The sequence below is a fragment of the Sylvia atricapilla genome, chromosome 3 (genome assembly GCF_009819655.1).
Source record: "Sylvia atricapilla isolate bSylAtr1 chromosome 3, bSylAtr1.pri, whole genome shotgun sequence".
In the NCBI taxonomy this organism is placed as follows: domain Eukaryota; kingdom Metazoa; phylum Chordata; class Aves; order Passeriformes; family Sylviidae; genus Sylvia; species Sylvia atricapilla.
The window spans coordinates 24,695,487-24,723,256 of NC_089142.1; the positions used below are offsets into that span (position 1 = coordinate 24,695,487).

At 38.2% G+C, this 27,770-nt stretch overlaps 1 protein-coding gene across 1 annotated transcript in view; it reads right to left on the bottom strand.

The window, feature by feature from the left end:
• The window catches only part of LOC136358337 (dystonin-like), a 290,571-nt gene that overhangs the window by 131,348 nt on the left and 131,453 nt on the right, over positions 1-27,770 (bottom strand). The window contains 22 exon segments of the mRNA XM_066314265.1: positions 694-887; positions 1,703-1,841; positions 2,063-2,241; positions 2,567-2,724; positions 3,670-3,853; positions 4,338-4,464; positions 4,640-4,794; positions 5,048-5,200; positions 5,556-5,681; positions 6,979-7,074; positions 8,733-8,837; positions 8,937-9,098; positions 9,212-9,289; positions 9,492-9,620; positions 9,708-10,170; positions 11,010-11,164; positions 11,493-11,586; positions 14,495-14,622; positions 14,702-14,797; positions 15,126-15,245; positions 15,773-15,879; positions 16,015-16,127. Of these exon segments, the coding sequence (XP_066170362.1) occupies positions 694-887; positions 1,703-1,841; positions 2,063-2,241; positions 2,567-2,724; positions 3,670-3,853; positions 4,338-4,464; positions 4,640-4,794; positions 5,048-5,200; positions 5,556-5,681; positions 6,979-7,074; positions 8,733-8,837; positions 8,937-9,098; positions 9,212-9,289; positions 9,492-9,620; positions 9,708-10,170; positions 11,010-11,164; positions 11,493-11,586; positions 14,495-14,622; positions 14,702-14,797; positions 15,126-15,245; positions 15,773-15,879; positions 16,015-16,127 (3,261 nt within the window).

Here is a 27,770-nt window from a genome sequence, read left to right on the forward strand (position 1 = left end):
AGCATTTCCAGGAATTTCATGTATGGACATCTTCAGAAATACAGGTAGGTGTGTTCTGCTGTATCTGTACATCTGAATAGACATGTGCACTTGAGCAACATTTTTCAGTATCAACCTGACAGTAAAGGCCTGAATTTAGAGCACTATCTCCACTGAACATTTTAAAAAATAAAATAAAAAAAAATCTCTTTCACCAAAAAGTCATTGCATCAAATTTATGACAGAAGTCAATGGAAGCTAAGAACTTTCACACTTAATACTTGAGTAATTAAAAGCAAATTAAGGTAAATCCAATCGTAAGTGATAAATCAGCTCATCAATTTAGTCCATCAGAACTAATTATGTGGAGAAACAGATGGTATTTCCATAGGACTGCCAGGCATTTCTGTAAGTTTGGCTCTTTTAAAAGAAAAAAGACAATTTCTCTCCACTGTGTATCAGTAAGTAGTAAGTTTCTGTATCTTGTTCATCTTTTGGAGCTTAACAGTCACAGACATTCCCAGCGGAAAAGTAAGGCAATGTTGTTAACAGCACAATAAAGGTCTTCATCCCAGCACATTCAAAAACAGTTCAGGAAATTACTCAGACTTGCTTTAACACTCATTTCTGACTGTTTTTCCTCAGAAATTAAAAAAAATCCCCAAACAAAACAGTACAAAACATGAACAGATTGTAATAAAAAGTCATACAAACCTATTTTCAATTTGAGAATGAACATTTTGCCATCTCTCAGCCAACTGATCGACTTTTTCTTTATGCCAGTCAAAGTCAAGATCACGTTCCTTGTGCATTTTAAACATCTGATCACTGATCATCTTTGCCTTCTGCAGTTCATCCTCTAAGGCATGGAATGTTTGTCTTTTCTCATCTACTTCAGATCTCCATTGCTAGTAGGTGATAAAAAAAAGTTGTAAATAACTCCTAAATTGTGACATTATTTAATAAATTAGTATTTTAAACAAGTATGCTGTATAAATGAATCAATAAAAATGTTCCAATTAGTATTTACTTCTGTTTCCTCAAATACTCAAGTGGCACCAGAATGGGTCTGAAGAAATAAACTGTAAAATAATTTGAAGTCACAGCAATCCCCACAACACATAGATCGAAACACAGACATCAAATGAACACACTCACCTTCTAAACTACAGCTTTCAAACCAAATTATTGGGCAGATGCCAATCACTCTATCTAGTAAAAAAGCATTACTCATCATTTGTAAGATGAAAATGAGTTATATACAGCAAACAAAAAACGCTGAACTTCAATCTTTCCATTTCTCAAAGATATCTGCCAAACTTCATAAGAAACCCTGATTCGTACCCTGAAGCAGTAACAAGAATGTCATTGTGGTCAAATTTACATAACATAAATATATGTTTATGTTACCCTAAGTAGAAGCTACCCTTCTGACAAGCAAAGAAAATCTTACTGCAGCATTAACAAGTGTCACTTTTGCAAATTCAGATACTTCAACACACTTTGCAACAGCAGGTCATGCTTTCAACCTATCCAAATCCTAATACTCCAAAGCTGCCATTTTTTTCTGACATGTCAATCCTAATACCACCTAAAACTAAATACACAAGTCAATGTTTGATACACTATAGAGTATAGCATAATGAAATCAGGTGTTACAAGACAGACAACTTTTGTTTTATTTTTTTGATTTGCCCATGAAAAGGCACTCGCCAGCTCTTACCTTTAATGTACCCATGAGATTTTCAATATTGTTTTTGTCAGCCGTTACTGCTTCTTCTTCACACAGCTTAGTTTCGTAGTGTTTTACTAATGATTCTGCTGTTTGGGTGTTTGTCAGCACCAAATTTATAGTTTTTAATCTGAAAAACAGAGCCCCTGTTAAATGAACCATCAATACCAACACAACACATTTGTGTTTTTCAGCCTTTTCATGTCACAGGGTACCCCTTTATGCAATGTTAAAATGCTAACTCCCTTTTCCTTGATCAGTATTATTCATGTTAATAGTTTTAATTTCAGAGAAAACTGAAAGTAAACTTGAAGTAAAACATGTGTGATGAAAGACAGGCCTAGTACGTACTTATCTATGAAAATGGAAGACATGGAGTAAACTTGGTTCATGTTCTGTATAACAACATTGAGCTCAGAGCGCAGAGTAGGGACTGAAGGTGAGCCAGCAGCTTGACTGAAAAACTCTTCACATTTTTCTGTGATGACTCCCAAGTCATCCTTTAGTCGATCCAGTTCTTTTTTCAGTTTCTGTAAAATGAAAGGTGATTGATAGTGCTTTCATCCTACATCAACCTGATATATACTCTGCATATCACTATGAGAACAGGTCTGTCCCCCTTTGCTTTGATGATGGCACCATTGAAAACAACTGAGGAGAAATGTATGTGTAATAGGGAAACCCATGGAGCTGCCATTCATCAGCATCTTTTTGCTCACAAACACAAGCTAAATATTTGACTCCTCTTTTCAAGGTACACTGCAAACCTTCCTGGTTTACACTCAAAAGTGAGGATATATTTGGTTATTTAAATAAAACTTTTCCTTAGTAAAACAGACTTTCTCAGAGGCTCACCTCTTGCTCTGAAATCCTAAGCACATTTTCGTGTACATCATCCCTTTCCATTGGCGTCCGGATCTGCCGTATTAACCGCTCCTCACAACTCTCCAGTCGCAGTCTGATATTTCTGACTTCAGAGATGTACAGATTGTAAATAGATTCTTCCTGCTCCTCTGTTGAAAGAAATAAGGCACATGTTAGCCAGCAAAGTCATCATGCCATTTTCACTATAACTTCTCACACTTTATAAAGTCTCTATAGATCTTTTCGTGACGGGAAAAAATGCCATCAGTTTCCACTGAAATTTTGGTTATAAACCAAATCTTAGGAACTCTTAAGATTTTTTGTTTTTATTAAATCATCCCCTCACACATGAAAAATTACTATCTGTGATCAGTAATTTTGTGATTCTGCACAGGCATTACCTCAGTGGAGACATTGCTAAATTCAGCAACTGATTTTTTTAATCAGTGGTATCAGGGAAATAAATTCTCTTTCAGATACACAGGGCACTATGTCTTTCCTAAAGTTTAGTGAACTTGGCTAATGAAGTAATCAGCTTTGCACTACTGTATTTCTTTAAGTCATCAACTACTCAACAGTAAATCAGAAGAGCTATTTTAAGCTTTCTGTTCTCACTGTATTAAAACAGTGTTAATTAGTGTTAAGAGAGCAGTAACTACAGGCATCCTGCAGAGCTAGGAAAATAGCTAGGACATTTTCCTTGCCTTACAGGGTGAAAAAGTTCTAATTCTGTGTCCTGGTTTGGGACACCCTAGGACATTCTTTTACTAACTCAATAAAGCTTTTCAATAAAGCTGTTTTTCCAGCATTCAAAAACAAGGAAAGCAGGACTAAGCACATAATAAATTCTTAGGTGTAAAATATTTTGTAGCATTTGTACCTTATGTAGCACATCAGTATTTTTACATAGCTTAATATATACAAAGTTAAAAAATTAAGGGCTTCTATACAATGCAATTGCACACATTGTAAAAATGACTCTGTTCAAAAGAACACAGGTAGTAACAATATCACCACGATAAAAGAGATCTCAAGATCAAGAACAAAATCTCTCTCATAAGGGCATCTTTCTGCTGTTCTAAGCTAAGTTTTACCTCTTTCTGCAGACTTGAGAAGCTCTTGATAGTATTGCTTGCAAACATTAACTTCCCTTTCCAGCTGTGCCGTATCAGAGCTTGTAAAGATTTTGGACTCCTGGCTGTCTTGCACAAAATCATCAAAGCGGGATTGTAAATTGCTTAGAACCTGCTGATGTTCACCTGGCAGCATTGTCTTTATCTGCAACACATTATAGACCCAAAGCACAGTCAGCAATGGTGCATCACTCACACAGTTCCTTTGATGCTTTTTATCAAAAAGCAATACTGATCAACTACTAAGATGGTAAAGTCAAAGAATTGAGGTTCAGAAAGCTTCCTGTTCCTTAGCTGGAGTCTAACTGACAGCTGATAATTTACACTCAACACAAAATCCTTTCCAATCTTTCCCATCAGGAATGGCCTCTGTTAAGCCAACCCTATGTTGGACTTAATTTCTCCCATCCAACGTCATACAGCAATAAACAATAGCAAGGACAATTACAGACACTTCAAGAATTATCTCTGATTCCTCTTTCCAACAGTAACAGTGATAAATTAGGTAGGAAAGTGTTGTTTTTGGTATTGCAAATATTATTTGCAACAGTTTGTGATCTCACAGAGTTTTTGTCATCCTATGACTTCCTAGTAAATGGTTAAGAGCCCTTCCTAGTCATAGCACTTACTGAGGCAACATTGCCAGCTCGAACAGCTGCAATTTCATTTGTCAGGTAATGCCAGGACACCACACTCTTCATGTTTACATGTGACTCGTGCCAAAGGGCCAGAACATTCTGAAATTGCTGTTCAATCCTGAAACAAAAAAAAAAATTCCAGCTTCAGATCAGGGTAACACATGAAAACAAAACCAAAAAAGAAACAAACAAAACCCCAAATAAACATAACAAAAACTGACAGATATTCTTTTAACTCAAGCTTCATGTAGGTGGATTTTAATTGAAAGTAGGTAGCTTAACTTTGTCCCTACCTGTTGGCTGTATCTATTGCTTCTTTGTTTGGCGGAGGAACTGTAAAGCATACAGATGGAACCATGGCCTCATTACCACTTGGGCTAATGACTTTCCATTTAGCACGATGGGAGTTGTTTGCTAAGACACACTCATCATCTTTGTAAATAGTTATCTAGTATTAACAGAAAAGCAGAATAATTTGATGAGCCAAGCATCACAAAATAATTGTACAAAGCACTTCTGCAAATGCTGTCAACAAATAAGCAACAGAACAACAAAACCAATGTTCTAACCAAAGGATTTGATCTTGTTTACTAGGGTGGAAGAAATTTACAGCCCAGCTTTCTCCAGGAACATGGTAATTAATGAAACTTTAGCTGAATTCTTACATTTGTAATTGGTTTGAGGAAATTTTAGTTTCTAACCTCAATTTGTCTATAGTCACAGATGGCTTTAATTGGAATGGATGTTTTGAGCACACAGTCAGGATTCCTTGGCTTCAGCTGAATTATTGCCTTTGCTCTTCCCACAAGGCCTGCTACTGTGCTCTTATACTGCAAGAGTTGTTCTTTTTCTTCCTAGAACAGTTAAGAAAAGAATATGTCATAAGAGATGTACAGAATACAGTACTGCCTCTTTGATCCTGTTATGCTTTTTTTCTCCTGACTCCTTCTACTGTGTTTCCTAAAAGTAACACATTTTTCAAAGACAAAATATCTTTCTGAAGCCACTGTCTTCCCACATCTTCCCTCTGTCTTCCCCCATTTAAAAGTTATGAAAAATAGAATTTATTTACAAGTCCTGAAAAAAATCAGCATTTTTTCCTTTATTTTAAATGAATAATCTTAACACATTTTATATCCCACCATAACCTACACATTTCTTGGATTTTTTTTGTAACTCCTGCTGATAGCATCCTACCAAAGATCTTACCATAGACTCCTGGACAAGGTCTTCCAGCCTATGAAGACTGCTTGATCTATCACAACTGTATTTTCGGTATATGGTATCTTTTAAATTCTTCAAATATTCCATGGCATCTTTGGCATCGCTGAAAAACTAGGATAAAATAATTATCGGGTTTATTTTTAAGCAACTTTAAAAATACAGAATCAGCTACACTGAAGTTTTCAAGTGCTGTTCTTTTAAAACAACCTTTTCTCATCATTTGAAGTGACCACTGCTCAGCTACTCATGATCTCATGTCTAAATGTACTCTTCAAAAGGCACACACTGTTAAACCAGTTATTCTTGGTAGGAGCTACATGCAAAATTAATTCTGCAGTTATTGAACCTACAGTTAATGGCCACTGCTGCAATGAAAAAGTTTTAAGCCAATCTTGCTTTCCTTGGAATTACAATTACTTTCATATAGAAAGCATAGACAAAGCCTAAAAACTCTAGAAACTAGCTGCAAAATCCAGGCAGTACAGCTGGGACAAACATTTTGGGCAGGAAGGGAAATGAGCTGCCACACTTGGCAGTTCTGCAACGGTATCTGCACACCCAAACAAGGGTCCTAGTTAGGCATGATTGGGAAGGGTAATCCCATTCTCTCCCTTAAGCATCATTTCTTAAATCCAGAATTCCAGTTTGTTCCCTTTGTCACAAGCTCAAATTGCTTTGTATTCTCCATTCCTAACTTTGGGTTCTCATCCTTCTCAGCTCAAAGGCATCTCACCCCTTCATCACCTCCCTTTCTCTTTAACTACACAAACCACAAGACGTTGAGGATTTATCCTTATAATTTAAATGTTTTAAATGAGTAGATTTTAAAACAAACAAAAAAACCCAGCAAAAAGTCTCCTCTGTCTATCATGCTCATGCAAGTAACTTCATCATTTGCTGAGTATGTGGATAGGTGACAATGAGATAATCAGATGAGTGTTTTGTGGGATGTGTCTACTGTCAGAGTGTTCTCTGCTCTGGTTATTATTAATGCAGCCCATTCCATTTTGCTTTGAGTCGTCCTGGAATAAACATCTAGAATATGTCCTCCCCTGGCCATCCCTAACCACCCTCCACGCTGCATCATCCTCAGAAGCTCCACTGACAGCAGTTGTGCTCGACTGACAGGGAGAGAACAAGGTTTCATTCTCAGAGTCTCTACTTGCAGCTGCATCACTGAAAACAATCTCCAAGGCCAGATTTTCATCTGCTGTGAACTGACATGCTGTAGTGAAGAAATAGAGTTGTAGCAACGCTGTGGGAGGAGCATAGCTTATCATCTAGTGATGTACAAGACAAGTGTCAATTCTACAATTACTGTGAGAGAACAACTAGAGCTTTTGGTGGAACTTTTTGACTAGGAACAAAAATTAAAATATTTCATATTCTGATTGATTTACTTTCTTACCTCAAAATATGCAGCATTTTCTCTCAAATGTTGTTCAACACAGTGGCAAAGCTGAAGAATCCAGCTCCATTGTGTCTGCATTGCAGCTCTATAGGCCTTTGAGAAAGAAAGATATATTTTACAAATGGAAATTAAAATTAAACCTTGCATACCTTTACAGAACGTAGGAAACAAAAAAGTAATGTAGCAAGCACAAACAGCTAAAATCTGACCACCTCACCCTGGAAAACTAAACTGCAGCAAAGAAAATGCCAATTAGATGTGAGAAAGAAACCCTGTCACTACAGCATAGTCAAACATTACAAAACTTGTCCAGAGGGACTGCGAAATCATTATCCTCCACCTGGTCAGAATTAGGCCAAGCAAATCCCTGACAGCACTCCAGCTCCTGCTGGCAGCTCATCTCTTGAGGTTCCTCCAGTCTCAGCTCATCTACAACTCTGTGTGCCTATTTACTCAATCTAAACAGTTGGATTCCTGCCCGGATACAGCCCGTACATTAAAGCAGCGCTGAACAATGCACCATGAACCCGTCCCCAGCCCCCGGGCGATGCCCGGACCGCAAAGAGCCCCAGGAGCCGCACGCGTCCTCGCCAGCAGGGGGCGCTCCTGCCTTTGGGAAATCCCCCCAAACTCGGGGTTTCAACTCCTGTCATTCCCAGTTATAAACAGTTTTTCCATTGTCTTTCAGGAATTTCAAACTGATGCGCTAAGGCATATATTGTTCTGTAGAAAACTATTTTTTAAAATAATATTTTTTTATAAATATCCCGAAATAGCATCATTGGAGACAGCATAACCCGCACAGTCATCGTGACTCTGACGGCCTGGTTTCATAACAGGCATCCTCAGTGTATTATACAGAACACCAACAGGAACCCATCAGAACAGCCTATACTTTTAAAGAACAGAATTGCCCACATTACATAAAAAGTAATTTATAATTCAAAGTAGACGTCATGAGAAGGAAGGAAGGGAGGGGTTTTCTTCATGTTTCCCATTTTTGCATATGTAATCTCTCAGAGCTGAAAAACAATTAGAAAGCCATTCCCTCCAACTTTTTTCATTCTTCTATAATAAATCAGCTTTTTATTGTTTCAATCTTTACCACCCACTGTCTATATCTACTCTTTCCCTGAAGGTCTACAAGGAAAAGTGTTTCTCCTTTGAAAACCTGTTAGGACCTTACAACAGCTACAATAACTTTTTCTGTAAATCTTTTACTTATATACCATAGAGCTAGATTCAAGCTCTGGTCAGATTTTTAACATCCAAACAAGTTTCATAATTCACTGACAAGTAAAGTAAATTATTCACTGACAAGTAAATTATGAAACCAAAGGAGCCATAAATCATAATAGGAAGCTGCTCATACAGTAAGTGACGACAAAAGCTCTTACTGAAATTTCTTTAAATCCATCAGGAAAGAAACCACAATAAGGACCGTTCTGTGCTCTCAGTCTGTCAATGCAATTTGTATCCACAACTCTAGAAGTTGCATGACCAGAAACATCTGTACAGACCAATTAATTTTAGAGTTTAAGGAGATTTAATCTAAGCAATCCAAGGTGCAACCATAACTTAATAAGTTGGGGTTTTTTACTTTTTGGAAACTGGAAGATAAATACTTTAATTTAGAATCTTGTTTCATTTTCTTTAAGTTTGCCTTCTTTTCCTCCTTCTTTTCCCCCATAAAATCAGCTTGGTTAAATCCCAGAACTTTTCCTGTTGTGGTGCTGGTTTTACTAACTTACCTCAATGGTTAGCCTGGCTGGGTGGTTTTCAAGAAGCAATTGCTCAGCTATTTCTTGTACTGACTTAATAACTTCCTCTTTTTCATCAAGTTCTCTCATTAATTCCTTTTTCAGACAAAAAAAAAAGTTTTAGAACTCTCTCTAACTATTAAAGAATTGTTAAATTATTAATAATTCCTTCTGGCATATATTAGCAATACATACTGCATGGTATTCCTTTTTTCTTGTTATATTGGGGTTTCTTTCACTCCAGTCATATGCAACCTCTTCCTCTTCTTTTTCATTCAGCCATATCAACTCTCTAGTAGCACGAGACACAAAATTGTGAAGAGTATCAAGATGCCTTTCCTGATTTCTTGATGTGTTCTTTATTAAAAGGAAAATAAAAAGATTTAAAAGAATCAGAATTTAAAGCTCATCCCTTATCAGAAATTATGCACTTTGAAAAGCTGAACATGGAAGAGGTATGGTTAACTTACCAAGAGTTTTGAATACTGACTCTCCAGTTTGTGCAGTTTTTCTGCATAACTGAGTTTAAGAGGGGCAGTCATTTGGATCTATATTGGGTATATGAGATCAAAAGACAATAAAAAGGTTAGATATGTTAAACATTACATATCCTGATTTCATTATTTGCCTTGTAGAGATCAGAAATAAAGGTAATACTGTAAAACCCAAACACAGTGCTAAAATTCCACATTACTTTATGGGTCACCCAGTAAGAAAGCAATCAAAGAAATTAAGAACATGGCGCAGTACCTCACTGATTTTGGCTTCTTTAAGGCTGGATTCAAATTCCTCAATAGCTTTGTGGACATTTTTGTGATTTTCTAAATGGCTTTCAACACTTGGCAAATCTGAACCCCATTCTGCTCGATCAAGTTGAACCTTACAAACAGGAAAAAAAGATTAGCCATGATCTATAAAAAGTAAACATAATCATTAGAAGTGGATTCTCTCTGCAAAAATTGCTACCTGCATTTCTTCCACCCAGCTCAATAGGTCCTGGACAAACTTCATGTTCACCTCTTCTTCTGTCAAATTCTGATCAACAAAAGCTGATTTCATAAGAGGTTTTCTGATTTGCATCAGTTTGAGTGTTTGCAGAGTCCCACTGTCTACGCCTGTCACATAGCTCTGAATTAACCGTGGTGGGATGCCCGATGGGTAAGCGGGAGTGATGGTTGGTGTCAGTCTGGAAGCCAGACCTGATGAAAGGCCAGATGTCAAACTGGAAGAAGTCAAAGGAGGTGTTAAACCTTGTGTCATTGCAGCATTTAATTCAGGTGTTAGGTTTGTTGTAAATCCTGAGTTCAAGCTCTCGGTTATTCCTGATATCATCAGCTTTGTCTGCTCTGTGGTCAGTGCGTGCCCCTTGTTGTACACAGAAGAACATTCAGTCCGTAAGGCCATCAGGTCATCACGAAGTTTTGCAACTCTATTCAATTAGAATTAAAAAAAAAAATCCCAATGAATGCTTATGATTAAGGTGTACCATGATCAACTGAATAGTGATATAAGCTCATGTTATCTCTTACACTTTAGTTGCACTTAAATATTTATTAGCAAGTATTTTTATCAGAAAGTACAGGTAACATCAGCTTATAATTCTATACTGATAATAGATGCATAGATCAGGCAAAGACTAAAATAATGGCATGGGCACTAACATGCACTATACACAATTTCAGGGAGCAATCAGCAAACCAGAAATATCACAAGACATTACATGTTACAGCAGACCAAACATCTGCCAAGGATTTATGCACTTCATCATAATCAGTCCAAGGATGAATCCCAAAAAACTTTGGAGCCGCTTCTTTATAAAACAGAATAATGCAGTTTAAATGCTTCTTTCTGTACACAGTGCCACACGTAACCTAATGTTACCCCACGTATTACCTGTTAATACATCTACAGCTGTTACCAGAAATGTAGTTCACTGTTACTAGCCTCCATTTAAAAAAATCAAAGTTAGTAAATTCTAAATGCATTTTACATGCAATAAAATAAGCCACCATCTTTACACACAGATATCTAGTAAATATTAAACATTAAGTCATGTTCAGGGGCTGACTTCATTTCATAAATAAGTACAAATAGCTCCTGTTGTCTTCAACATTTGTGGGCAATGCACCCACCAGAATATCTGGATGATATCTGGGTGCCCACTGACCGACCATGAAGTTTATGCATGGTTATAAAGAACTGACCATTTTGTCCATAATGGAAATCCACATTTTGGGACATTTATTCACAGAAACTACTGTAAAGTACCTTTGAACAAGCTGGTCTGCTTGATAATATTTTCCATCAATAAGAATTTGGGCATCAATCACTTGCTGGCGGAGAAGATTCTCAGATTCAAGAAGACACCCAGCTACCTCTGCTTCGTGTTGGAACTGGAGCCCTGACTCTAATCGCTTGGTGTCCTTAAGAAATAAGAGAAAGTCATAAGCTTTGCAGCTAAAACCAAAGAAACTTTAGCTCTAAGAATTCCTTTTTTAAAAAAAACCCAACTTATTCTTATCTTGAAACAATTATGAAGCCTTTAGTTAACTACAGAACCACAAAAAAAAAAGTAACAGAGCACACTCTAGGCAATTTGTGGTATTTGCTTGAAGAAATGATACCTTAACAGAACAATCAAAATAAAAGCAGCAATTATCAAGGTTGCCCTCACAAGCCTTTAAGAAATTTTTGCCATTCAACTGCTTTAAATTTATGAATACAGCCAAGTAGAATCACTGACTGACTTACAGACTGCAGAGCATTCCGGGCAAGTATCAGTTTGTCCTCACAGCTCCGGCTGTCTCTCTGGATTCTGTTTGCAATTTGCTGCAGCATTTCCAACCTAGGTGATGCCAAGGCATTTTAGGAAAATAAATAAGTACTACGTTATTTATATTTACAATCACATTACATGACTTTAAAAACAAACAAATTAATCAACAGCATCAAACACCAAGCACAAATGCATATGTCAAGTTACCTGTTCCCTTCTAAGGGTCCATTACCAAAGCTTATACAAGATTTAATCAGCGTGGGACCACAATTAACAGAAAGGAAATTCTCATTAGAGTCAACGCTGGTTCGAGTACTAGTGCTGTTGCTAAACAGCGAATCACTGCTATGATAGCTGTAACTACTGCTATTCATCTTTACATCCAGAGCACAGTTCTTCTGGCTGTTTGCATTTGCTGAGAAATGAAGCTAAAACTCCTGCAAAATGTACAGCTCCTAGGGATGAAATTCCACAACTGGCTTTTGAAACACCTAGACTCCTCCTTTATATAGGCTTCAGTATGCACATTCAAAACCTAGCAATTAATATTCCGTCAGCACTTCAAAGGATTTTACCTGGGGCTATGTACGCTGCCTTGCTTTTGGCTTCCCTACCTTGCATTAAAGCTTTGCAAGTACAGACTAGGCAGCAACAATGGGGCGTCTCTAGGAAACAGACACACCAAATATTTTATTTAAGTGTCACTAAATAACCATAAACCAAGTAAGAACTAAAAGAACTCTTTGCAGTGTCTCTCAGACTCTTTAATGGAAATTTTCAAAAAGTAGTGAAGGGAGAAATCCACACTCGGCAGCAGAGTACAAATATCCTCCAGGCTGGGCTGACTCCTTTTCCTTCAAATAGAACTGCACAATAAAACCAGGGGAGTATCAGGGTTAATCAGCTGATTGCAATATCATCTGAGACATCCATACATCATCCAACCTACTGTCATTCCTGCACTGTCCAAGCATGCATCTTCACTAACTGCCCTGTCCCCTACGACACTGTCCTCCTGCAAATTTCCCTTCATCTTCTTCCACATTCACAGCCAATTGCTTCTAGGTGTTTTGACCAGAAAATAAGTAAGAAAAATCTGATCACTGCTTTAAATTTACTTTTTAACTCAGAATTTGGGCTGGGGTGATTTTTTCAATATTTCACCCCCTGCTTTTAGGATTCCTAAGAACCACACCCATCCCACAAGGTGACTATTTATGCAGCAGAGCCCAGCAAAGGCACAGGCACACCCCTGCAGCAATGCCAAACTCTGCTAGTTTTGCAAACTAGAGCTCAGCTTGGCACTCTCCCCATTGACACCATATTAATTTTGATCTCATACACCAATCTGGCCACACATTGTCTGTTTGTGCTGATTCTTTGAGTTATATTCAACAGGCTTGCAGGCAAAGTCTTATTACCCACCAGGTTTCAGTATTGGCTGAAGTCACATTTTTGCCAGAGTCAAATTTCACCCCAGCAGCTGTATCAACACCTCATAATGATGAGATGCACTGGTAACCAGTGCAACAAAGATGGATGATGTTCTTGTGTCCACTTCAATCAATACTTTGAACTTGGTGACTAAGCCAGAATCACTTAATGAAATTTTCTCTCTCATTTTACAGTGACCATCAGATGTAGTGACTATCACCATATAACCTGTCTTTTTAATTGTGTTTACCCTTCCTGAAATATAGGAAGGAAGTTAGGTTCATGTTTGTTTATCTATGCTCAGACCATACGAATAAAATAGAAATAAACTAATGTCGTTTACACACATGCTCAACAAAGATAATCCAGCTTTCTGCAAGTATGAACAGAATTTCTGCTGGTGAAGCCAGACACTTTGCTTTTGGCAGGTTGGGACAAATTAACCTACAAGACCTAGCAGGCTGTATTTCTGCTGCTGCTTTCCAGTGTTCTGCTCTGCATAAGAGGGAAAACTCAGTATTGTGTGGACAACTTCATATTCTTCTAAAGGAACCCATTCTAAAGTTGGGTCCCATGAATCAACACCTCCTACTGAATTTGCCATTTCAGTCACGCTCTTGCTCTTGTAAGCACGACACGTGTTAAATCAACTCTGACTGTCCTTGCCCTCTGACTGAAATCTCTCTTACTGAGGACTTCCTATACAACGGCCTGGATTCCTCACACCTAGTTTCAGGTACCTGAACCAGAGAGATAGGTCACCCTGTTGTCACCAGAAAGTCAGTGGCAATCACTTCTCTAGGAAGTGATTCAGATGTCTCCTTTGGATGCATAAAGTCAAGCAGAATGAATCCGGATTCAGGTGTCTGTATCTTCTCACAGGTCGAAGCCCCAAAAACCATTTAACTTTAAGAAGGTTTTTTAATTAATGAATAGATAGCACCTATGTCTCTCACAGAACTTAAAAAGACATACCATTAAAAAAATGCTCTCAAACTGCATCAATACTTTAATCATGCTTAGTATGTCACCAGTGATGTACAAAAGTGTCCTACAGCCTGCTATTATGGAAGGCTACTATGCCTTTCCACATCTCAACACGTGCTGTGCCCTCCAGTACCACTAACTTTTTAAACAACCTCTACACAAGACATTAGCCTACAATGTTGTGCACCAAGAAAAATACACATTCCATGTAAAGGATGAGGATGGTCCTTATATGAAATTAAGCCGAAATGAGACAGTGAAGTGATATAAACCCAGCTTTGACTAACTGCACAAAGAAGGTGGTTATATATATGTGTGAGTGCTTTGATTGTCTGAGGCACAAACGCTGCTCATCACAACCTTCTGAGCTGTTGTTTAAGTCTGGACCTGCCTCTAGGCAGGTAGAGAATTTCAGACCTTGAACAAAGGCAGAAATACTTGATTTAGAAAAAAAAAACATAGATATTATCACAGAAGAAGATATTTACAAATTTCAACATGGGTTAAAACAACAGAAAATATATTAACAAAGCCTGTCAAATATTCAGTAGCACACCTCTCCACTTCAGGTCGAAGGGTCTTCTCTCTTTCCAGCATGGCAATAATCAGTTTTCCCCATTCTTTCTCTATATCATTTGGATGGTAGCCTTGAGAAAGTTTGATGCGTCCAAATTCTATCCAGACCTTAAAAATTCATATGTACTTGTTATTTTAAGCCACAAAAAAGGAACTTCTATACATTTCAATGAATGTTAAAACTTACCTCTAGCAGTTTATATAGATGTTTAATTTTTGATTTATCTGTCTCCTTCGGTGGAATTTCTGTTTCTTTAAACTGTAAATATTGATTATAAAGTGCCTATAGAAACATGAAAAATAACATCAAGTTTTATTTACAGTGAATATAACCTTAGTATCTAAACCCTCTTCTAATATTCTTCACAAGCTTACCTTTATCCTGCTCAACTAAAGTTCAACAAAGAACAATCAGTGACAAGGTAAAGATTTGCTTTTTATTGTTTTTATGCTAGCAATGCATTGATTACACTTCGAAAAGGCTAAGGAGTAGTACTGTTCTACAGTTGACATGATTGTATAAATCAACAAGCACGTCATTTGTTTAAGTATGCTTGAGTCAGTAAGATAAAGTGTAATTCCAACAAGGACTCTAAGCCACCACACCTCACCTTCAATTCCACAGGATTGTTGGGAAATGTTCTGTCAGACATTATCGTGACATGGTGTCTGATCCACTGCATGAGGTAGTTCACCATATTCTGATATTCAACCCATTTGACTTCCACATCCTGCCAAAGCAATACCCAGATTACAGAAGAGATGAAAATCATCAAGAGCTCATTTCTGCTTCAGCTTTGAAGACAGAAGTCTTCACACATAGAGAAAATGGATTTTGAAATCCTGCAGTTCTGAGACACTATTTATTTGCTCTTTAAAGATCAGATACAAAGATCCAGATTTCAGTTTTGATCCTGAAAAATTCTACTGAAAACAAAATATTTTCTAGATTAATAAATTTCAAGCTGGTAAGAATCAGAAAGGCATAATTTATACGCATTCATGACAGAAAAGTAAGAACTTTGACTCAATCTTTCTCTAACTTCAGCCACATTGTTTTCAGATAAGCTCTTGGCACAAATGGTTTCATATCCATGACATGAAATAGCTAGGATTTTAAAATCTCAGCCTAGAAAAACCATGTCAAAGGAAAGTGTGACAGCAGTCCTATGGAATATCTAGCTAATATTCTGGATCTGAAATTCAGTATTTTATTAATGTAGCTCACACACTGCACAAGTGCTCTTCTCCTACTTACATTTGCACTGATGCCTTCACCACCTTCTGGTACTTTGGGAAATGCATCATAAAGTGATGACACATAAGTTATTACTGACTTCTCATCAGGTGAGGAAACATCAACATCTAAAAGAGCAAGACAGAACAGTGCTTTATCACATAGTTGTAAGAATGCCCACAAATATGCCACAACCTGCAGACAGATTGGACTTTATTTTAGTGTTGAGGGTTTTGCAACAAAGCTATCTGTAGCTCTCTTACCTTCAGGATCCAGAAGTCTGGCAACACCAAGTTTTTCTGCTACAAAAAAAGCATGTTCTAAATTCGCGAGGTTGCTTTGAACAGCAACGGTATTCATGTCTATCAGGTCCGGCCTGTCAAATAAAAACAGCAACACTTGATCACAACCCTTCACCAGTCTTAAATTCCGCTGTACTGGTAAATCAAACCATGAGCATGGACAGACACAGCAAGGGAGATTTCATTTTTAAAGGATTTCACTAAAATTGGGTGAACAAGCTGAAACGACTGCTAATTGATCTGCTGCTAATTGAAACACAAGCAGCAGAAAACTACAACATTCAGTCCTTCATGTCCAGCACCTGGAATTCTCACAGCCACCCACCAAAATGAAGTAAGGGATTTTCAAACATGCTGAGCAAAAGCTCATCTCACTTAAGTTAACTAGAGCCACAAGGGTCTGAAACATTTGCTACTGAAATCCTACACCACTGAAAACCAAACTCACCATGAAAAAAACCCTAAAACAAAACACCAAAAGAAAAAAAAATTGTCATACAAATTTCAGCAAACAATTCAGTTCCTAATTTTTTCTCATATTTTGTTTTTAGAGAAACTATCTTCTTAGTTTTACCAAGTAGAAATTTTAAATAATTGCAACAGATAGAAATAAAACTGTTAAATACAATTTTCAAAATTGATGTTAACATTTCATTTGGCAGCATCCCAATTACCCCTTGAAAACAAAATGGTATTAATTTTGGGAAACTCAGAAAAATCTTGTCTTTGAGCTAACTACAAGGGCACAGTAAATAAAAATCTATTTCTTTTCAGCCATTTAGAATCACTGTGCTCCTTGTGCTCTTTTGAAGAAAAGATAATAACACTGCACCCATTATGCCTTGAAAGAACATTTAATAGAAACAAAATGTAAGCGGTGCAGTATAATCCCCCTAAGGCAGTGGGACTTTCCACTTCCAATATGCTTACTGGGAGCATGATCAAGCTCATGCTGTTCTTCTCTGAATTTCAGTGCAATGAAAACAATGCAATGAAACCAATATCAGCCGTTGCTCTCAGCAGCACAGAAAATCCATGGAAAACAGAAGACAATACTAGAAAAGAAAACTGAGCACCCCCATCTCCTGTTTCAGCTACAATAATGGAGATGGTATGAGTAATAAAGTTTGCTTTAACTGCAGTTTTGACAAGAGAATAAGGTTTTGTAAGCGTACACTGTTTCTTATTTTTTCATCCTGCCTTCTTTACATTTGTTTCACATTTGATAAAAACATCCCAAGAATAATCACTTGCACTGCCTATTCAATTGCCAACTCTCAAAACATGAAAGGACATGTTGTAAAAGCCTTGACTATTCCCAGAAAACAAGCTGCAAGCTGCAGAGACACTGACACAATAATCTCCTTTAGAATAAAGCTTTAATTTAGTTGAAGAAGAGGTAATCTTGTTCTCACTGTGATACAGGTAACTAAATCAATAAAAACAACTGCTCCTGCATAATAAATCATTTTACATCAGTGCTGTGGCTTCACCACCCACCTGAAGAAGAGCCTGCTCTGTGAGATGCCTCTCTACCTTTTAAACATCTTTTCCCATCCCTGCAACTCCTACCAGCATTGGATTATATTATGGTCTCCCTTTGAGAACAAGGGGAAATTGCAATGAATACTGCCATTTTTAGTTAATTATACACTTCGCATATAGCATACTGACCTAGATTAACTGATCTTTATTTCTCTAAAGTCTTGGTCTGCAAGAAAATACTACAGAGATGGCATTCATGTCTGTCTTGACAGTGCATGACTTCAGTTTTTTAAACTCTCCACAGCTGACTGAGAACTCAACTCCACTGATGGTTTATGAAAGGGAAAAGACAAGCATTATCACTAGAATGCAAAAGCACCTGGCAGAAGCCACAGCAAGATCATTCAGCCTAGGGCTTGGGGCCTCTCCCTTTGCAGATCACCCTTTCCTCTTCACAAGTAGTAGAGCCACAGGAAAATGAGTTTACCTCCCAGAGACAGAAAGAGGTTTTTCTGAGCCTTAGAAAACTGTATCCAAAAAAACATGGCTCAGGAAATCACTGATTGCTATACAGCTCCTTTTGTTTAATAGTGGGGATTTTCTGCAATTTTAAATAGAAATAAATGCTATTTTTACATGCTGTGAGTTTGCAGAGATACCTGTCCACTAACTCGAAATAACTGTTGAAATTCCAGCTGTGATGAGTATCCTTTTATATATATTTATACATATTAATTTAATTGTCGTAGTTGAAGCAAACATTAGATTTAAAAGCATTATCCATCATGGCAAACATTTCCAATTTTTTAAGGCTACAGAGAAAATACGAGTTTTGTAGAAGTTATGTGTAATGTATTATAAATATATTTTATATTAATTTGCATTGCATTATTAAGTAGTTTTACAAATAATCAAGAACAAATTAAACTAAACGCCCTTTAAGTGTTGTACAATGACTCTACCTTCTGTCATAATATTGTGAGTCATCTTATGGCAGATTTTTCAGCAGGCTGGGGCCTTGCCATGAAAACACACATAAACATCCCAAACACCGGCTGAGTTGGAACATTCCATGCAAAGAAGATGCTTCTGCTGCAGCCACACCTAAGTCAAGGGTTTGGCTTCCACATTGACAGCCATTAATCATTTAATTTATTAAAAAACTGGTGCCTGCCATTTGAGATCTTAGTGTAGGTGTTAGAAATTAGATAAAATTTGTATCAGAAGTGATGGGGGAAAAAAGTGTAATTAATACCACGTGAATTAGGAAGCTGATAAAATTACAATAAATTCAAGAAAACAATACCTAGCACCATGAAGAGAAGGAAGAGAACAATATCTGAATAACAGCACATATTTCTGGTCTGCAAAGACTCTTTGAAATCAGAGTTGTGCATAATAAATAACATTAGGTACATGTAGATTTTCTCATTGCCAGAATTAATACCCAGCAAAATAGTTTAGGATCCAAACTAGTAGCTATAATATTTGCCCATTAAAATAAAAGATTATATTTAAAGTGGATTTGATACCTCAAAACAGAAAACAGATGTTTAACTGAACTTGAATTTTCCCAGTCAATGACAAAGAAATCACATCCTTCTCCTCACTGTTCTGGGATGACACTTGCTCAAGTTACAACAATGTTTATCTTTACTAAAACATATATCAGAGTATTATTGCACATGAAAATTCTGTTAATGCATTCAGAAGGCTGAGAAGCCTGAAATTATTTACATGAACCATCTAAACTGTTTAATCTGCACAATCCTTTCTCAGTCAAAACCCTGCATGCTGCCTGAGTAATACCTGATATTACTCAGGTATTAAAGGACATTTCATTCTTGGCTTATATTTAATTGAAACACCAACATAGAGATTTTCAAGCAGAACTCTCAAAATAACATGACTGAAGATGCAGAGTGAAGAGTATCATGTCACTAAGTCCAGTTAGATTTTCCCCTGCTGTAATTAGAAAATGCCTATAGAAGTTAATTTATTTTTCATTGTTCACAAACAAATGAAAAGGATGGGTGCCAGAAAGACTCATGCCTTTACTGAGGATGGAAGGATTACTAAAACAAATGAAAGATCATGCCAGAATACACAGTCACAGGAAAAAAAAAAATTAAAAAACAAACAAAACAAAATCATCTGTTCTAGAAATTTTGGTTAATAACAGAAATATCACAAATAAAGGAATCAAAAAAATAATAAATGTTCAGAAACAGAAAACTTAGCTCTATCTCTTCAAATATGCATCTACTTTTACTTTCCCAGGAACTCTACAAATGAGATGATGAAGCAAAATGTATTATTTAACCTATATAATTAGGCCTACCATTTGCCCATCTCTTAACACAGTTTTAAAAAAACCAACATGTTTGCACCAGTTTATGTGCAGAGTCAATGTTCTGGTACTTACTAAAGAATCGACAGATGAGGTACAAATCTAAGTCTTGTTCAAAACAGTTGGTCAAAGAACCTGCTTCAGAAAGACTGAGTCATCAACACAAAGAGAATGACGGCAGAGGTACCGTTCTTTGTGCCCCACACACTTTTATTGATTGCCCATGTTTGCAGTGCTCTCCCATTGTCATGACCAGGAGATCCAATCACAGTGTAGGAGGTACCCTTTGCTTAAAAATATGCCTACCACATTTGCTTGATTTTTTTTTTTTTTTTAAGGGATGGTCTGATCACTTAGAGAAGAGGAAGAGAAGAGTTTCTGCTCAAAAATGGTGAGGAGGTTTGACTTTGTGGCATTAGAGAGGAACAGATCTCTTCCATCATCAGAATCAAGGACCACAATGTGGACACACAGCACAAGGTTCTGTAGTAGGTTCCTTGGTGTCAAAAATTCCATGCTGAGGAAAGGACAAAGAACGTTGACTCTGAGTCCCACTATCTTCTATTACACCCTAGACATCCCCCTCGTTCAGAAGCTCTAGATCCACACATGTTATGGCGATAAAAAAAATTACCCCAAATGCATCAAACCACTGGGTGAAGCTGAGCTGTGATGTCACTGAAGTTAAGCAACAGTTCAAAATTCAGAGAAAATGAAATATTTCAATTAGAAAACTGTCATTATAGGAAAGCTTTATTCTTAAAACGGTGATAAACCAAAAAGTATGCTGCTGCATGCAGCTCTGCATATTGTTTGTACAAGTATGTGGCAAAATATTTTCTAAAACTCTACAGGTCCCCGGCCTCAATTACATGCTGTGTTAATATGATCATTATGCCTTATATCCTCTTTTTGGTTTTGTCATCCTCTGTTGGTATGACAGGAATGCCTGCACTACTTGATTTATGTATCTCCATAGATTTCACTCAATGACTCTATAAAGATAAACAAAAATGGGGGTTTATTCCCTTAAGAACTGAAAAACACTATTTACAGATGCATGTCTATTCTTCAGACATCCCAACATACTGTATCAAGACTTCCCACAAAAAAGAATGAATGTTTTAACTGCGCTTAAAATAAGGAAAGCAAAAGCTGTCAGATGCCCTAACATTAATTCAGCCCCTAACAATATACAGAGCTAACTCAGGTAATTCCTCCTATTGTGCATTCCCTTGATTTGACCTATTACCAAATTTATTAAATCTGCTGAAGCCTCCTGTCCCACCTTTGTTAGCGCTGCAAAACTTTACCTGTAACTTGCCATACCAATTAATTTAGATATATACACAATTGTGGCTTTGCAATATCAAAGACCTTTTAGTTAAATGTGGAGTCCATTTTTAGCCATGCAAAACAAACCCTAATCATAAGTTGGCAGTAAGTTTGCAATGCAGGTTTCAAACTCAGTACAAACACGAATTAAATTAGAAAGGATCTGTTAGTCCTTTAACTAGTTTTAAAATCAGTTTCTACACTCTCTTAGTTGTAAGAGTTGTTTCCATCATTACAAAACCAGTAAGGTACAGTAACTTCAGCAATTTTAAGCTATGATAAAATTTAAATAGGAATGAGGCTCATAACTCATAACCTCAACACACACCATGCAATCCACAAAAACAATCATAAATAATGTATTTTTCCTTGAACTGTGAACACCAAAAACACAATGAGGAAACCCAACTAAAGCCTTTTTCTGTTCTGCATCCTGAGAATACTCCCTCCAGACCATGGCAGTGGCTGCTTGACAGAATGGCTTCTCAGTGGGATAAGTACAGTTACTAACAAGGAAGAATGGTGAGATACTGTAATGAGTTCAAACAATTTCCCAAAGGCTCCTCGTCATGTCTTGGAGGCAACAATTTCTCCATGTGCCATAAATTTGCCAAAGGTGTTCCCTGAAGACCAAGACCTTTCCCTATGTGATTTATCAGGGGCACATATACCCTGACTGCTCAGACACTACATCCTTTTGGATTAAGACTTCTGATACCCTCAAGTGTCCTGGTTTTTGCCAATCCAAGAGTACAAAATACATGAAACCCAAATTAAAAAACCCCTGACCTTTCAACACAAAGTGTTACTTTACGTTTTATTTCCATTAAAATGATGAGAAAAGCTTTGATTTCATCTCAGTTGGGTTTGGGATTTTTTTTCCCCTCAGTTACTGCAGAAAGAAAACCCTTATTCACTACTACTTAGCAGCAGGATCCACCACAACATATACAGAAGTCATTTTAAGTCCAGATCTGAAATTAATCAACCCAACTGACTGGAAGTCATCCATCTAACACCCACTAAGGCTAACCATCACCACAACACAAGATGCTAAAATTGCAGGCATGCTTCCAGTACTATTTTAATACAGCCTTTACCAAGTGCCATCACAGAATTCTTCTGAATGCATCCGATTAAGCTGGTTAGGTAACCTGCTATTTGTAAATCCACCAGAAATAAACTCAGGCAAGTAATATTAAAAGCATGTCCGCTTGTCAAAATTTTTAAGCATCCTTAATGCAGTTTATGTTTTCCCAAATTGCCAACCTTCAACACTGAGTTCATTTACTCTACACAAAAAAACCTGTTGAAAATAGTAAGAGCCACACAAAGAGCTGAGTGGAAAGGGGGTGCAACACAACCAAACTCAAATTTTCTTTGTGTTAAAGATGGGCTACAATAAAATACATATCACAAAATAGCAAGCCAAAACCAGCAGACCCAGCTTATCTCTTTATTTAAAACATATCCCCTAGCATTTTAAGGCTTGACACTGTGTAATATTTAGTTTCTTTCTCGTTCATTCCCCAAGGGTGTTCAACGTGTTTCTGCACATTGAGGCATTATTATCACTCCCCTTAAGGAATGTATTCAAGTCAGTACCTGAGCAGTTGCAACATGTTTTAACATCAGAGGGATGCCACATGCACTGCTGGCCAGGAGCTTAGTGTTCAACCAACTATATACACACAGCAAATCATCCTGGGTTAGGTTGAAACAGCTTGTTCCGAATCAGAACAGTTATTTAGCAGGCATCAATCTAGCTTGCTCCTTGCTATACCACCCTCAGAAAAACATCCACTTCATAATTCTGAAAGCATGCCAAGTTATGATAGCAATATTTCAAAAGAAAAGCACTGTGACCCTGGAAAATTAGTCTCTCTCATTTTATCTAGCATTTATGGACCTGTTACATTACTGCTTCCTCTGGGAACACACTGCAGCTTCTATTCCTCTTCCTCCCACATGAAGTACTCATTGTACCTACACTTCTTCCATGCTGCATTCATTGTTAGTCTCTGTTCCTCTTTTGTCTGGGAACAGTAGCCATCTCCTCATTCACTCTACACAGTATGCAGCTTAAAACTACAGGCATCATTAGGGCCTTGCACAAAGTTTACCAGTAACAAAGGCTTCTCTGTATCAGATCGCTGTATTTCTTCAACAGAAATTCTTTAATACAGTAAAAAACATCTTTCTTGTGTTCAAAATGTACCCCTTTAAACGCTATCACCACCTTCCCTCTTTGTAGCATTTCTAATACTTGTTAGCCAAAATTTATAGAAACTGCCTGCATGTGGCCTTGGCAAGCCTTGGAACAGCATTACATGCACTAACCTCACTTGTTTTCTTGTCTTAAACCCTTCATGTGTATACTACAGTCCTGCTTGCTAGTCAGACTGCTGCCTGACCTGAACACATTTTATCCCTTTTTTCTCCTAACCAGGCTTTCACATTTTCTATGATTGCTGACATTCACCTAGAAGTGCAGACATAACTGGACATGTCTGAGTGTACAAAAGGCAGATCAAGGGCCCAGGACCTTTAGTCACTAGTCCTTCCCACAGCATGGCTGTGGCCCATTGTGACCACACTCCCCCAGGCAATACATGAGCCCAGTTGCAGGGACAGCACGGAGCTAGGACTGGTCCGAAGGAGCTGCACCCTGTCTGGGGGCAGAGGGAGAGTTCAGCCAAGCAGACACAAGCCCTGCTGTACCACTTACCCTCAGGGCTGGAAAGCAGGGGCTGGACCTGCTTCATTTACTAGAACTTAAAAAACTGAGACTAAACTTAAAAAACGTGACAGTATCTGGAAACTGAGCTTGTAGGGCTTCCTCAACAGATGCACTTTTTCACCATACAGGCACCACTAAAGCTACTCATTAAATGCTATTATCTAGTTACAAAGGAACGTAATGCTTTTGCTGGAATTCCTTTTGTAAATGCTAAAGTCAAAATTAACTCTCTACCATAAAAGCTGTGAGAACACAAAAGTAAAATGTATAAAGGAGTGCACACATTTTTACAAAAAACATATATATGTGATATTAATTTTTTCCTATCCTCTATACTTCATTTGTTTCCCTAGAAAATGAGTTAGTCTGTGACCATGTCTGTTGTCTGCATACCAACAACCATGGTCCTTAATGAAGCATCTACAGGTGCCAGCTAATTGTAAATCTTACAGCTATTATTTTTACTATTTCTTAAATCCCATTTCAGACACTTTTTAAGTGAAAACTCCTATAGTCCTTACCAAAAGTTCAGGGCAGTCTGAGATCAAAACAATAGGTTTGCTACTTTGGTATAACTTTTTATCTGAATTTTCTGTAAAATCAATGTATGTGCTAAGTGCAACGTAGATCTACAATTTAGATTACTAGCTCCCATCTGGCATATGACTCCTACTGAAATAACAGCAGCTTTCACTCTCTCTAGAAACAAACTGCTTCTATATATAGGGAATATAACTGGGATACAGTTCTAAAAAAATAGTGTTTCTTCTTTCTGGGCAAAAGACTTGTAAAGGGAAAAAAACAACTAAACAAACAAACAAACAAACAAAAAATACCAAACACAAAAAAGCCAACCAAACACAAAAAAAACCCAAAAACCAACCAACCAAACCAACAACAAAAAACCCACCACAAATCAAGAGTGTTTACCCAAAACACAGCCTAGTGACTAGAAATACTTAAGATGATAATGCTGCAGAATGAAGAGTCCAGGGTGTAGGTGGTAGTATCTCCAGAAAAATCTGATTAAAGTCAGCCTCCAGCTTCAAAGTCTGGCTTACAGGTTTTTTGCTATGTACTATATGATGGCACAAAAGAAACATCACGTAATTTTGAAACTGCCTAAAGTCAGATTTCTTCCAACACAACATATTGAATAAAGTAACATATATCCTCAATAAAAAATTAAGCTATAAAAGGCAAATTATATAATAGATGAGACAAACAGTATAGTCTTGAATCTCCTGGGTGTAACTGTAGCTTTCACTAAAGGACTGACCACATATCTGAAGAAAAGTGTGGAGGTTAAAAAAACAGCATGAAAGCTTATATATTTAAATACAAATACAAATATGGTTAATGTTCAGTATTAAAACTCACTTTTTAATGTTACAATTTGATTTGGTCTTTCTGTGGAACGACAAGTATTCCCACAGAAGAGAGTAGATTTACATTCAATATTAGGAAGAAATTTCTTACTGTGAGGGTGATGAGGCATTGGAACAAATGGCCCAGAGTTGCGGATGCTGCATCCCTGGAAGTGTTCAAAGTCAGGCTGAGCGGGGCTTTGGGCAACCTGGTCTAGTGAAAGGTTGGAGCTAGATGTTCTTTAAGGTCCCCTTCCAGCTCAAACCATTTTATGATTCTATGATTAAACCAACTCCAGAGCCTGCAATGGAGCTCCCCCCAAAAAGGCAGTTTTTGAGGTCAGCATGAAGCCTGGGATTTAACCATGCACAGGATGCAAATGTAAACTTTCTATACTCTTCAAAAGTTCAGCCAAGTAATCTTCAATCTCACCCTGTAAACACAGACCACTGGAGACTGCTGAAAATATAAGGAATATTCTCACACAGAAAAAAAATTACTTTTTTCTAAATTTGGTGGTGGGAAAAAAAATCAAGTGGTATTTGAATCCAGGTACCTGAAATTAAGCAATTTTTTCCTCTCATTTCCATTATTCATAAAATTTCTTTCCTCGATTTAAAAAGTAGTACAAAATCACTGGCAAGTCATTCATACTCTTAAGAGAAGTAAGAAAGAAAGTAACTGAAGGCCTTTATGAGAATCTCTGGCAACCAAACGTTCACTGCTCAGTTTTGTGGTGTGTTTTGGACTTTACCGAGTTTCTGCTTGCTTTTGTTCTTTGTTTTATAATGGTTTGTTCCATGTACCCCATGTTTTACCCCCGTTATTGTTATTAATCAATCATCGTTTATGTGACACCTGAGTCCTGCCTGTCACTTCGAAGCCTCACCCTGATCTCTAGAAAGTTCTGGTGAGGATGTCGAGTGGTTGGTGGGGTCCAAGTCCCCCTTCCCCCTTTGTCTCTTGATTTGTCCTATAAGTTGTCATTTATGTACAGAGTCACTCCCTTCCCATTCTGCATTAGTTCCAAGTTGTATCCTCCCCACTCCCCACCCCCATATTTATGGTAAAACCCCGTGAGTTTAATCGGCTTTGGCGAGCTGACTCCTGGGTGAGAATTTAATAAAACCCAGCTGAAGTCCCCCACTGGAGTTCCATCCCTTTATTTCTCACATTGTTCATGCTTCTGCTGAGGCAAGAACCTACAGGATCAGAACTGTATTCCAGAATCCAGGACTGGAACTGTATTCCAGAATACAGGACTGGACCTTTTTGTGACGCCGGTGCCAGAGCTGGCCAGGGAAAGAGGGTGAAAGCCCCGAGAGAAGCACCGCGCCGTCACAGCTCAGGAGGACAGAAAATAAATATCCTGCATTTGCTCAGGAGAGAGGGTGAATGACTCCAGTGTACATGTACACTGCCCACATCCCTGCTTGCCACTGGAGACAGGGAAGAACTTGGGTCACTCATGGGGCCACCAATGTCCATCAAGATGCTGCAGTGAGTATGACAGTCAGTCATGACCGGGACATCCCAGCCTTATGGTGTATCTCCCATGCTTCTTGGGGGAGCAGGGAGACATGGCATGTCCATGCACTATTCCTGCTGTTCTGCGTCACAAATCTCAGCTTGCTTGCACTGAAAGGTGCTAAGATCCTCTGTCAAGAGAGAAAAGTAAATGAAAGTATTCTAACCTGCCATTAAGAGAGGGCAGGCTGCCAGCTCTGCTGAAGGGAGAGGCTCCCTGCCTGCTGGCAGCTGAGTCACAGCCCAGCTCCTCGCCCAGCTCCTCGCCCAGCCCTTCACAGCTTCAGCAATTTCTTGAAGTCATGAACCTGGTATGTACTTGCAATTTAAAAAAATCACTTATACACTTATGACCTGCCACTCCTATCGCGTCACCTGGAACTGGACAGTGACACCTCCCTGTCTCAAAGACCACTGACTGCAGGGAATCAGGTTGGACTTTTATGGCTTGTGGTCTCAATGGTACATCCAGAGAAGGCCTCTCAGCCTTGGTGCCAGGGCTGTGGGCCAGGATGGTCCTCTGGGAGCTGCTGGTGCTCTGGCCTCTGGCCCACAGCTGAGCTGTGGCCCCCTCAGGGTGCAGCCAACACACCTGGCAGGTCCAGCCCCAGCACAGCCCCAGAGAGGTCCCAGTGCCAGGGCTGCAGCTGCCCTGGTGCCCCCTTGGCTGCCCTGCTCCTGACTGGGGCAGTGGAATGGGTCTGGGCTGCCAGGCCCTGCCCTGAGGGACCTCTTCAGGGAGCTCCTGCCACTGTGTCCTGGCATGGGTAAGCACGTCCTCTCCATCCAACACCCAGCTTACTGTGGCTCAGCACAACTGCAATTCCAGACACAAGCCTGGGTATTTGAGCCTCCTGGGTTTTACTGTCATGGCACTAAATGTCAAGCCTAAGGGCCGAAAAATAAGGTCTG